General features: G+C 34.3%; 1 protein-coding gene across 7 annotated transcripts in view; it reads left to right on the forward strand.

Annotated features, from left to right (window-relative positions):
* LOC129802393 (uncharacterized) overlaps nt 1-12394 on the forward strand; it is a 209251-nt gene that overhangs the window by 59149 nt on the left and 137708 nt on the right. For all 7 annotated transcript variants that reach the window (XM_055848161.1, XM_055848164.1, XM_055848166.1 and 4 more), the window contains one exon: nt 3668-3838. In XM_055848161.1, coding sequence (XP_055704136.1) covers nt 3668-3838 — 171 coding nt within the window. The remainder of the gene's footprint in view (nt 1-3667; nt 3839-12394) is intronic.

A 12394-nucleotide genomic window follows, 5' to 3' on the forward strand; every position in this document is an offset into this window, starting at 1 on the left:
CCTGTCGGATTCCACATTTCAGTGAAAGATTATGAGTCCTTCAGTATACCATTTTCCTGTTTAAATTTGTACTACTTAGGGAAACTCCATCAGTAGAGGAAGTCTTACTTATGTGATAAATTCGAACATGCTATTTGAAAATGCGATTCATATTTATTAATCACTGAGTAAGAGTCTCATAGAACATGGAATGGACATCCAATGTTGATTGCTCTATATGTCCTATACACACTAAAGAAATTTATATCCAACACCTCTCAAATATGGAGATAAATTTTCCTAATGTGTGGAGGGCATAATGTCATTCTGCGCCAGAATTTACCACGAACTCCCCTACAGGGCTCCCAATTTCAGAAGTGGGATGCTCCCGAATACCCGATAGTTAACCGCAAATAGAGCTACTCACTCGGCTTGAATAGTTCAGTCCAAGTGAACTATTCACCAAGTTAACTTGTCACCTTAGGTTAGGCTTTCGATATTTTTCTTAAAATTTTCAATATTATTTAAGGGGTTCTGTAGGCCAAAAAGACTAAAAGAAGCAGCGTATTTTTGTCTGTTATTTTTTTTTTCGAAAAAATAAACAATTGTTAAAGAAAATAAAATATATGGCCTCTAACAGTTCAGTTGTTAGAGCACCCCTCTAGTTAAAGAGAGGTCTCCAGTCCGATTCTGGGTGGAAGCAGGAATTTTTTCTACTGAGAAAAACTGGATGATTTGAGTGTCACTTGCTCTGATTGATGATTCTCTGTACCCAAATACAATTAATATTGAACAAAAGTTCGCAAAATTCTCAAAATAAACAATTTATTTATTTAAATTCTCAGGCATATAGAAGTACAACATTTGAACTATATTTGCCGAAATTTTCATTTAAAAATTGGAAAAAATCTACCTCTGGGACCTGAATGTTCAAATTAAAGAATATAAAAAATTATTGATAGATACGCTTTAAGAGAAATCGTCGACGTCAGGGAATCGGTACAAATCTATGGATTTGTAAGACAGTAAAAGCGTAACAATAAAATTGAATTGAATTGAATGGATTTTCGTAGACCTTTTAGAAAAGCCAAATTTCTTTTCTGTGGAGCAGATTTCACGGAATAAATTCTGAAATCTAAAAATCAAATGTTACTTATTAGTAGACGAGTTAAACCTATCCTTTAAATAAGGATTTTTGAAAAAAAATAAATAAATTTGAACTACTGGTGACCAACAGATCAGCAGTGTAGGGGAAACTGGAGTAGTAGTAAACTCGGGGTAGTTGTAAACACTGCGATGTTTTTAATTAGATATTGAATTTCAGAACACGAGACCTATATGAATTTATAGATAGTATATAGCATTACTTGTTCCCTGAACAAGTAGTCTACTATAAGTCTAAGTTGTGTATACATAAATATCAGTGCTTACAACTACCCCGTGTTTTCTACTGCCCCAGTTTCCCCTAATCCAAAATGGAAACACAAAACAATTTACCACAGCTTTTGACACTTATTGTGTTTCCTTCAGTGGTTTCTGATTAGTCTAAGGAAAAGAATAATCGAGAATCATTGAAGAAGACAGGATAGGTTCTAAATAAATAAGAATACCTTCCACCGTCAGCCTATATTATTATTAATCGTATCGGGTAATATTATTACAATGTAATCATGTTATATTTTTGTTGATTTCGTGTTGGAAGAATCTGATAAATCCGTTTGTAGACTACCTAGGAGCGCCTTCCCCGTAGTATGGATGTTTCTTCCATGCTCCAGGAGTTGTTGAGCGCAGGCAGTCTATTGTTGTTATTACGTTTTATTCCGTGTGAAAATGCCTCTTTCCCGGAGGTAGCCAAAACCCCGAAATCCAAAATCCCGAAAGCCAAAATCCCGAGCGCCAAAATCCCGAAAAGCCCAAAATCCCAAAAGACAAAATCCCGAATGTTCAAATCCTGAAAGGGATGGAATTATATAAAGGATAATGTGTAAAATAATTTTCCTGGACACAGAAAATTTCCCTTTGCCTCCAGCAAGCCCGAGTGCAATCATGGGAGTAGCTATGACACTTTTAAGAATTCGGGATTTTGGCTTTCGGGATTTTGGCTTTGGGGATTTTGGCTTTGGGGATTTTGGCGTTCGGGATTTTTACCGGGACCCAACTAGCTAAACTAGATGGACTTAGTTAGTTTGAATATAGTTTATGAACGTTTAACAAGTATATTAAAAAAAAACCTCAGCTACCTTAAACTGCCCCACATTTCTCTAAATCTATTCTATTTCTTCTACAAAAATCTAATAATCTACGGAGTGCAAGTTCTTAGAATTTACCTCGTAAATAATTTCAATGTTTTAAAATTATGAAAATATTTGTAACGTCTTTTTATGCTCTCAGATTTTGTTCATCTGATTGTTAAGTTTTAAATGATATGATTAATAAATAAAATAACTCTTGTTTTTATAATTCAACGCGCAATCGAATTTAAAACTACTTGAAGCAATAAGATCTTACCATGATTATTTTTACAAATCTTAATTATCTTCGGAAAGTTTTACATTCAAATTCAAACCTTGTTTCTTATCTCAATTTTATCTGAGTGCATGAGTGTAAATTTGTGGCATTTGCTCTGAACATCATTAAAAATAAATGAAATTGGAATTATTTCTGTAAACAGATAATTTTTGGTGGGTGTTATTGAAGAAATACTTTACAGTCTTCCATCCTTCCTCCACTTGTGGGCAATTGAGATTGGGATGGAGGAAAAAAAATTAGATAGCGTTCTGGGTAATTTCCTGAACGTGATAAAGTGTGAAAATTTAGCATTTTGCAAAAACACTTGAGGCAGTGAATTTTATCGCTTGAAAGAAGATCTGAGGGATGTACGGGGATGGGCCTGGGATATTGTGAAGGAGATGGCGAAGGACTTGTATTGGCAATGAAAGAGATAATCACCACTTTGCGAATAATACCATTGGACGCTCAATGGTCTTCCTTTTAGTGCTCACGAGGCTGCGGAGAGCTTTTTTCCGTGCGCAAAGCTTATTCATGTGTGAAAAAGTTTGGGTGGGCTGCAAAAATGGGCGGAAGATTCGCGCTTAAAGGTTTTCTGGGTGAAAAATTATTTGGGACATCAGCAAGTGGGGATGTTTTATGTTTTGTGAAATACATACCAAATGGATGCAGCACGTGACTGTCTTTCAGTGTCATAAAATGTCTTAGCTGTTGGGGACATTTTCTGCAAGTCTCCTGTACATCAATTCATCGCCGGAAGATATTTTACTGGAATGGGGTAGCTGATGTTTGAAGGAAAAACGTGGATATCAAGCATTCGGCGATGCTGCGAAAAGAATCCCTGGAGAAAATAAACACATTTGCGTCTGCAACGTGACTACATTCAATTACACAGCTCTGTCACAGAGAGACATCCTCGCAAAAGACTCCCCTTGGAAGCTTCCTCTGGAGGAGATTTTGAAGGTCTCATGCAGGAGCATAGCACGACAAAATGGTTTTTACCACCTACTTCCCCCCCCCCCCTTTCTTCCTCTTACAATCTGTGTGATCTGTTGTTTGGGTTTTATGTCTTTGCCACTAACATCCTGAGTATGGAGCTTATTTGACTGACATTTGAGCTTAAGATGAAACCACAGAAAGCAAGAGGAAATTAACATGAAGCTAAATGTTCCCATTTCAGAATCCACAAAGACCAATCGCAGTCTCTTCGGGTGGCGTGGGACTCGCTCCGGATCTCAGGGGCCTCCCGCGATGGCCGCTTCGACGGGAATTCTGCGAGATGCTTCCCATCCGAGTCTCAACGAAGCCCTCAAGTCACACAACAGTGTTACCTTCAAACTCGTTAAAACCGGTGAGTTTACGATTTTTTATTTACCCTTAGACCGGTCTTCAGAGTAAAGGTTTAGCCTTGTTCTCTTAACCCTTTAACGACGAGACACTTTTTATGGACTGAAAATCAACAATAAAAATTAAACTGAGAAACATAATCAATGATAAGTCTTACATCTAACCTTGGAAAGTCCAACAGAGTCTGATTCGGTGTATTTTGTGCTTCTATGAACGATAGGGATAAAAATAGCCCAAAAACTTAAGTAATTTTTCTTAAAATACCAAGGAATAATATTTGTCGCTTTAATGAAAAATATTACGTATGAGTATTGTAGTTTTATTGCCAAAAAGGTTTTGATTAAAAAATATTAGAAGTTTAAAAAATAAATAAAATCAATTATAAATTTCAGAACTTTAAAATTCGCCATTTTTGAGCTTAAATATTTACTACATAACAAATAGCTAGAGACTTGCAAAAAATATTCTAGATTCCTTCAACCTTCTACTTTTCAATTATGTACACAGACATAAGAAAAAAATAACTTTAGGTAGTCATGAAAAATTCTTTTCTTTATGGGACACCGGTGTTCCAATCGTCCTTAAAGGGTTAAGTCCCAAAATCCCAATTAATAAGCAATTTCATTGGTTTTCAGAATTTAGTAGGCAATTAAAAAAAAAAGAAAAGTTAAGCCATATGGTTAAACCTTAAGTCTGAAGCCTATATAAGATACAAAGCCGTCTACGTTGAGATGACTGGAAAATCACCCAAAAATTACCATGGAGCTTTACATACAAGGATCCAGTTGTAATAGATAAAGAACTTTTGATTTCTCGGGTTTCGCAAAACGTTTCTTGCGTTTCACGAAACCTGTTTCGGGGAATTGAAAAGAGTATTTCGTATAAGTTATTCCTTGTGAATCAACATTATTTTTTAAATTTGTTTTCGTTTATAATTTTCTGTGATCTGAAAAAGTGAACCTCCAGAGTGTTATACCTTTAGAGAGATGATGCATATGAGATAGAAGACTGTTTAAAATAACATACAGGGTGACTGAAAAAAAATGCAACGACTTTCACAAAGCATAGCTGTCAAACCGCTGGTAACACCATTTTCATATTTTGCATAGTGGTAGGGTGTGTGCCAAATTTCGGCATAGTTGCACGCAACCGCCAAATTCTCAAGTTTGAAATGTAATATTTTTAATAGAAATTGATTTTTTTGTTATTTTATAATAAGGAGTGTTTCTTGGAACCTTGTAGACAGTTTATCGTCTTTATTTTCTCTAAATAATTTGAGTAAAATACTTATACTAATCATACCCTGAAGCTGATGTTGCTTAGGATATCGATTTTGATTAGTTTGAAAGGCTAGCTAACAGTTTAGACCTCGCCGAACGCGATTTTTTCGCCCAAATACTATAATAAATGGTAATAAAAAACCGTGACTTGATTCCGGATTTGATAGTCTTACCACTGGACCACGTCTAGATACGTAGTCTGATCTCTGTGATATGGCCTACGTCATGTTTTGCAGCCATTTTGTTGGACAAAAATCCGTTATTGAAACACTTTTTCATATAAAAGCGTATTTTACTCAAATATACCATTACTTAGGTTGTAAGTGAAAAAATTCCGGAAGTGTTCATGGAAAATATATTAAAAACAGCCGGAAGTCATTATATTAAATTACTTTTTACGTTAATAGTTCATAAAATAAAATTTTAGAATAAAAAGTAGCGTTTAGGTACAAGTGACAAAATTATACCAATGCATCCTTTTTTTAAAAGGCTCTACAAAAATATTAGTCCTTTTCCTAAAAAATTCTAATAAGGCACAATTTGTAGCTTTATAATAAAGCTCTCTAAGAAAAAAAAGTTTCAGTTAAAATATAGATTACATCTTGAGATATTAAATCCTTTATAGAGAATTTTGAAGCATTGCGCATTGGTACAATTTTGTCCGGCACTGTAGGGGGAGGTGGGGCTACTTTGAGCTGTGGGGCTACATTGTTATACGATTTTTTCGCATATTTCTAATGGAAACTGAGTTTTATCATAATGTAATTTGGATAGACAAAATAATTATGCATCTAAATAAAATAATTGTAAGGACCAGTTTCCATTAGAAATATGCGAAAAAGTCGTATAACAATCTAGCCCCACAGCTCAATGTAGCCCCACCTCCCCCTAGATCTTGAAAATTCGAAAATCTATTTGAAGATCCAAAAAAAAGACTTTCTATTTCTTAATACTTTCGCAACCGACTTCATTTGCATCAAGTTTCCGTCGCTGGTGATTTTTGGAATCAGAGATGTTCGAAACATACCTATTACTTTATAAGGAAACTATCGTTATAGAAATGGTTGACCGAACAGCAGCATTACGATAGCTGTGATTCTGAAGGAATGACAATTAATGAAATCTTTTGTTTAGACAAGATCAAATCTGAGAAAAACTTTCTGAGCTTTGAAAGCTCCCTATGTATGTAAGTTTTGTGATAACTTTGCCTCTTTGACAACTATAATACTACGCGTAATGGGAAATTAGTTGGGCAACAGATGACAATATTGGGTGCACAAGAGTCACATTTAATGACGTCAGGAGAAAAACGATTCCATCAGATTCCAATAAAGTTCAGTGATATGTGCGTCATCGAATGATAATGCTATCCAACTGTTTCACTGTTTTAATCTCCTACCGTTCAGTGGCCCGTGTCTCCATTGAAGTGTTGAGACAACAACATGTGGGAGTCGAAATTCACTTTGGTTCACGTTCACTTTTTTGCGCACCAACATCGTACTTCCACGGGGGTCATTTATACAATGTAGCTCTAACCTATTTTGTACACTGTCAGGCACCCTTTGCTCTATTCCTCCCCGGATCGATTGCACCTCGAGAGTTCCAGCAAGTAATAATTGGATAGAGTGCAGACCGAGGTGCCACAAACAGCGACAAATAATTCACAACCATTTCTATTATATTGAGATATTGAGTGGTTCTGAATATTGACCGGATTAGCTGTAGCACAGTGCTAATAATTATTCATTTGTAAAGTATATTTCAATTTCATATGACACTATTCAATGCGCACTATTGCAACACATTTGTGACAATATGGCATATAATTGCAATCATCCAACATGTGTTCAATTCTTTGACATTCGTAACACAGTTTATAAAACACAATAGAGTCATTGCAATGCTTTTACAATAGGGGAAGGCGGGGTAGTTTCATGCATATATTACTTTCCGAAATGATTTTTAAGAGAAAAAATAATTATTTAAGAATAGTCCCGTATGTCTTTAGATAGTCAATACTCAAGAATACTTAACGGAATATAGTTTGAATATGATTCATATATATTTAGCAAATGAGTTCTGAAGGGAAATACTGTAAGAATATGACAATGTCATATGACAAATTTAAGCCCAGTAAGTATTGAATGGACATTGAAAAGAGCTCTATGAAGTTTTTAGTAACTTAATCAGTCGGATTTACGACTAATTTTTCAGAATTTACCAAATAAAAAATTTGAATTTGTTATAAGGCATTGCCACACTCCAACATAATTCTCTTACCGACAAATACTTCAACCGGGTGAAACTGCCCCACCCTTCTACACCACTGAATATCTTCTCATTCATCAACCGCAGCAAATAATCTCCATATTCCAACCCCATTCAAATCTCGAAGAAGCTGTTTTAGCAAAATTTCTCAAGTCAGAGTGTAATTTGGCGTGACGTGAAATTAACAACAATTAAAATAAATTAAATTATTACAATGTAATAGCTTTCTCCGGGACTCTCAAATCACTGTCTATATAGAAAGGGTCTTGAAAGTCTTGTCAAACTTTTATCACCACATGTGCTCATGAAGAAAAGCTTTCAAAGAGACAAATATCCCAAAAGTCTCATGGTGAGTGTTTAATGATGAAACAGGTGAAATTTTATTGCATCAATTTATGAAGCGACTAAATTGCTTCAGTTCACCACCCGCAGATTCAGGCGTTCACCAAGTCTCTGTGTGAGATGAAGAAATGAGATTGTGTCTTGATGTGAAAGGCGCGCGAGTCCGGAAAATAACTTTAGGTTTTAATCTTTGGGACTTTTATTACATTTTCTCACACCTCATCAAACAACCCTTCCGCCCAATTGATGATAATAATTAAAGAGAACTACCTTTTCTCCATTGACTAAGAAAATTGACTCCAATTCGGGGTAAAGTGGTTGAACCACTATGATTAAAGAAAATGCGTGAAAAAGATAAATCTCTTATCAACGAGCATTAATTTATTCTAATACTATAATCCCTCACGAATGGGAAATGGTCTTCAACAAGTAGGAGTCATAATCCTAAGGAAAACACGCACTGTTGGGAAATAGACCCAAATAGCAAGTTACGACACTCTGACCTTGTAATGAGGGACAATTTCCATCTTGAAGATAATATTATTCGAAAGGGACCGATATGATGGCACTGTTCACAGACGGTTTATGAGTGGAGGGCTCCTTCGGAGCCGGGTACCACTGTCCGAAACTCGGAATTGGGCTCAAACAGAAGTAGATTTTGATTCTCCAATAGTGTCTTGGATAAAAGGTAAATGGAACTCTATTTGCACAAAAAGTCGTTGAAGTTCGAAGAATTCAAATTCCATTTCGAATTTTCATACTAAATTTTCGAACAAGGTGGGGAAAATTTATCAAATATCGCACTATAAAGTTGCCAAAAGAGTTACTCAGTGATTATAGAGTGATTAAATACTGGGACAAGAACAGTAAACGTCGTTGTTCTGTTTTTTCCTCACAACAATGTGAAGACCGTCACATTTTGGCACTTGAGCACTTCGAAATTCGAAAGTAATATCACTTATACGGGATTCAGATCTAAGGCTTAGTGTTAGCCTTGCTTCTCTCAGATCTCTTATTAGTCAAAATTTTTTGAAAAATTTTTGAAAGATTTGATTCGACTAGATTTTGAAAATCTAACAAAATTGGTGTCTATAGGATTTCGATACCTTCGCGAACTTGGCTAAACTTCTAGTTTGACAACAGCTGTGTAAGAATTTAAGCTGTCCATTAGACTTAAGATTGGTACATCTAACAATAGAATGCGTTAGGAATTGTTGAATGGGTCCCACGCTCTGCATTATGCCATATGGCAGACTTACAACCTAAGTCGAGAGACGGATTATTGAGTAACCTGGGTAACTGATGGAAATGTATTCTAATCATTATTATGATTCTAATTATGTTAAGCTCTATCTCTTGGGTTAAGTCATAGGTGTTTTTAGCACATCAGAGGCCTATATAAGCACGGCTACAACATCTACAATCTTGGCTACAATATTGACGGCTTTTAGCTCTAGATTTCTTTTATTTTTGGATGTTTTAGAGATGGTCCAGATAAACATTTGATCTAAACCTACGACCCAAAAAAATCGGCATCTTGAATTTTTACTGGATAAAGTTTAACGACTCTAGGGCCTATTTTTCAATCAGTTTGATTAAATTTAGATTTTTTGGACAGGTCTTGAAATTTTGTTAAAGTGACTATAAATTGTTAGGTATTTTTGTATAAATTTGGATTTTTGAAAATTGATTTAAAATCTATTCTGTAAATTGTGAGTTTCAATTATTCGGGTCGCTATTATTTTTAACGCAATAAATTAAGTTGTACTTTTACTTTAGCATATTCACTATTTCATTAAAAATATGCGTTTTAAAGGTTTTGAACCACCATAAGACCGTATAAAGCGGATCTAAACTTAAATATCCATTGACAGTTTTTTTCGATATGACAGCGAATTTATTCTGTTTGATTCGCTTAACCAGATTTCCAATAAAAGAATCACAGATACAATGAGGTAAAACAAGCCTCTTATTTCCTTTCTTTTTTACCATCATCTGTTCTGTTATTGTACCGAGGAAGATAATATCCAATAAAAGGTCAAAAGTGGTGACATTAATCCCCCTTCTCACCTGAACTCTTAGAACAATATTTCCGCAATGGCTAAGCAGCATTCTCGACCAGAAGCAAAACATTCTCAGTAACTGACAATGTGTACTAAGCGGATTAGGTGGGACGAGGGATGTTTGTACATGGAAAACATCTGGTCATCCTATAATAACTATTTTTCATCACAGTATACTCTAAAAGTTTACCACCCACTTCATGAAAAATGACTCTCGTATATGCAGAAAATTGGAAATGTTGCAAGGGATTTAATGGTAGGGAAGAGATAGAATTCCTGAAATTGTCGTCAGGCATATAGAGATTGTCCCACAATAGGAATGTGGTTTTGAATTATTTGTTTGATTATGTAGAGATATTTGTTGGAAAATCGCTCTTGGTTGAACTTAACTAACCATTTTAATTAAACAAAGAGCTTTGTGCCCAGCCAGTTATGATCGACAGCTTTTTTTCAGTCTATAATTAAATAAAATTAAATGAAAAATTTAATCAAAATAGAAGGATGCTGAAAATTTTAAATGGATTTAGTAATTAATTACGAGGTAATTGATATCTAATTTGTATTTAATAATAACCCAATTTAATAATAATTTAATAATAATCCACTATATCTAGAATTTCATATAGTTTACCAAATTTATTAAATTAAAATTGCTTAATGTATCAAATAAAACATTCAATTCATTTTGTTTAATTTTGTAAAAAAATCTTTTTGTTCTAAGTGATGTACTAACATTTTTTGGTATAGTGCAAATATTCGGTTTTCTTCTTCCAAAAAAACATAAATAAATTATTTTTAGAAAGTGAAAAAGTACACTCTCTATGTACATATATTAATACAACATTAAAATGACAAGATAAACCTCGAAAAATATTTTAAAATAGCAATTTTTGTAAGTTAAATTCATTAGAATATTTTGTGCTACAATCAGAATTGAACTACCGTAGATGCGGCTGACTTTGACCCCCTACTGTTTCTAAGCTTTTCTTTAATTCTAATGTTTAAGAACGGTCCTCATGGATCGGACATGATAGATTGCATAGGTAAAGACCCTCTTTAAGTGCTAGAATTTAAGAAAATCTTACGAACTAACAAAGTGGACAAAGCCACTAAATATATGAATTTGAATATTTCAACTTCAAATGAAGATTGCTATTTAAAGAGGTCTGTCGTAAAATTGATTTCATGGTATTTTACTCAAAAGACCCATACAAAAGATTCTTCGTTTATTTCAAAAATTGCACTAATTAAAAATGCGATGTTTTATAAAAGGATTTAACATTTTCGTCAATAGTCTTATGCGAATATTTATTAAACGACTCAAAGTTTAAAGACATATGCTAAATCCTTAAATCTAAAATCATGTTAAGCACTATCTTTTACCGAAATAAATCCTATAATTCTCTTATTTAACCCTTAAACCCAAATCACCTTCATGTTTTTCGATGAGACACAGACAATCTCGGAAAATCACTCGATTTTCACTATTCTCCATCGACATTATTCCATTGTGAAGGCGTGAATCCCATCTTTGATGGACTTAGAGATTATGTGGGTTACAAATTAACCCATTCTGTTCACCCATTCAGCATCTCAAACGAGGGATGAATACCTTGATGGTTTAACATGTGGCAATGAGAACTGTCTGACAGTTTAATTGGAATAGGGTTCATATAAGTTGCTTTTGAAATGCTACAGAATCGATTTAGGGAATTGTGTTGGTACACATCTAACATCTAACTCAATAAATGGAATCATCCTCAATTCCTCACACACGAATGGATCTATGTTCTATGTGAATGGGGTGGAAGGGTAAGAATTGTCTGAGCTGTGCTGTCAATGCGGATTTCTATTTGTGATCGGAGATGGAGATTCTTGTACTTTTCGTGGTTGTCTTACTTGTAAATATTAAACAAAACCTGACAGTTACTGTCTTTCGGGCGGAAATACTTCCATTGCTATATGTACCAACTTATTGGGTGACATTTTATTTGAGATGAAAGTGTGAAAAATCGTATACCGGAGACTCAAGATTAACTATATTGAAACGTAGAGGTTATGTTTGTATTTAGGTATGTTTAAAGCTAGTAGGAGCTTTAAAAATCTGAAATAAGATGTGTTACAAAAAATTTTCAAGTTTTTACGATTAAGAAATTTTATAGTTTGAGGGCAGAATCACATTGACAGTAAAATGCTCACCGTATTTCGTTAATTTACTCATTTTCATTGCAATTCTTACGCAAATTTTCGATTACCGTATTACCTTATCTCATACTCGATGGCACTAGGTGAAAATAATATAAGAAAATTTAAGAAATAAAAAGAAAATTCGATAAACGATGAGCAAAAAAAACTGTATAATTCACTCGTACAGTTTTTTTGGCTCGCCGTTTATCGAATTTTCGTTTTATTTCTTCAATTTTCTTGTATTATTTTCACCTAGTGCCACCGAGTATGAGATAAGGTAATACGGTGATAGAGAATTTGCGTAAGAATTGCAATGAAAATGCGTAAATTAACGAAATACGGCGAGCATTTTATTGTTAATGTGATTCTGGCCTAAACAATAATTTATGACAAGTATTAAGTGCTCTAGGTCATATTCAT

The sequence above is a fragment of the Phlebotomus papatasi genome, chromosome 2, assembly GCF_024763615.1.
Source record: "Phlebotomus papatasi isolate M1 chromosome 2, Ppap_2.1, whole genome shotgun sequence".
NCBI lineage: Eukaryota > Metazoa > Arthropoda > Insecta > Diptera > Psychodidae > Phlebotomus > Phlebotomus papatasi.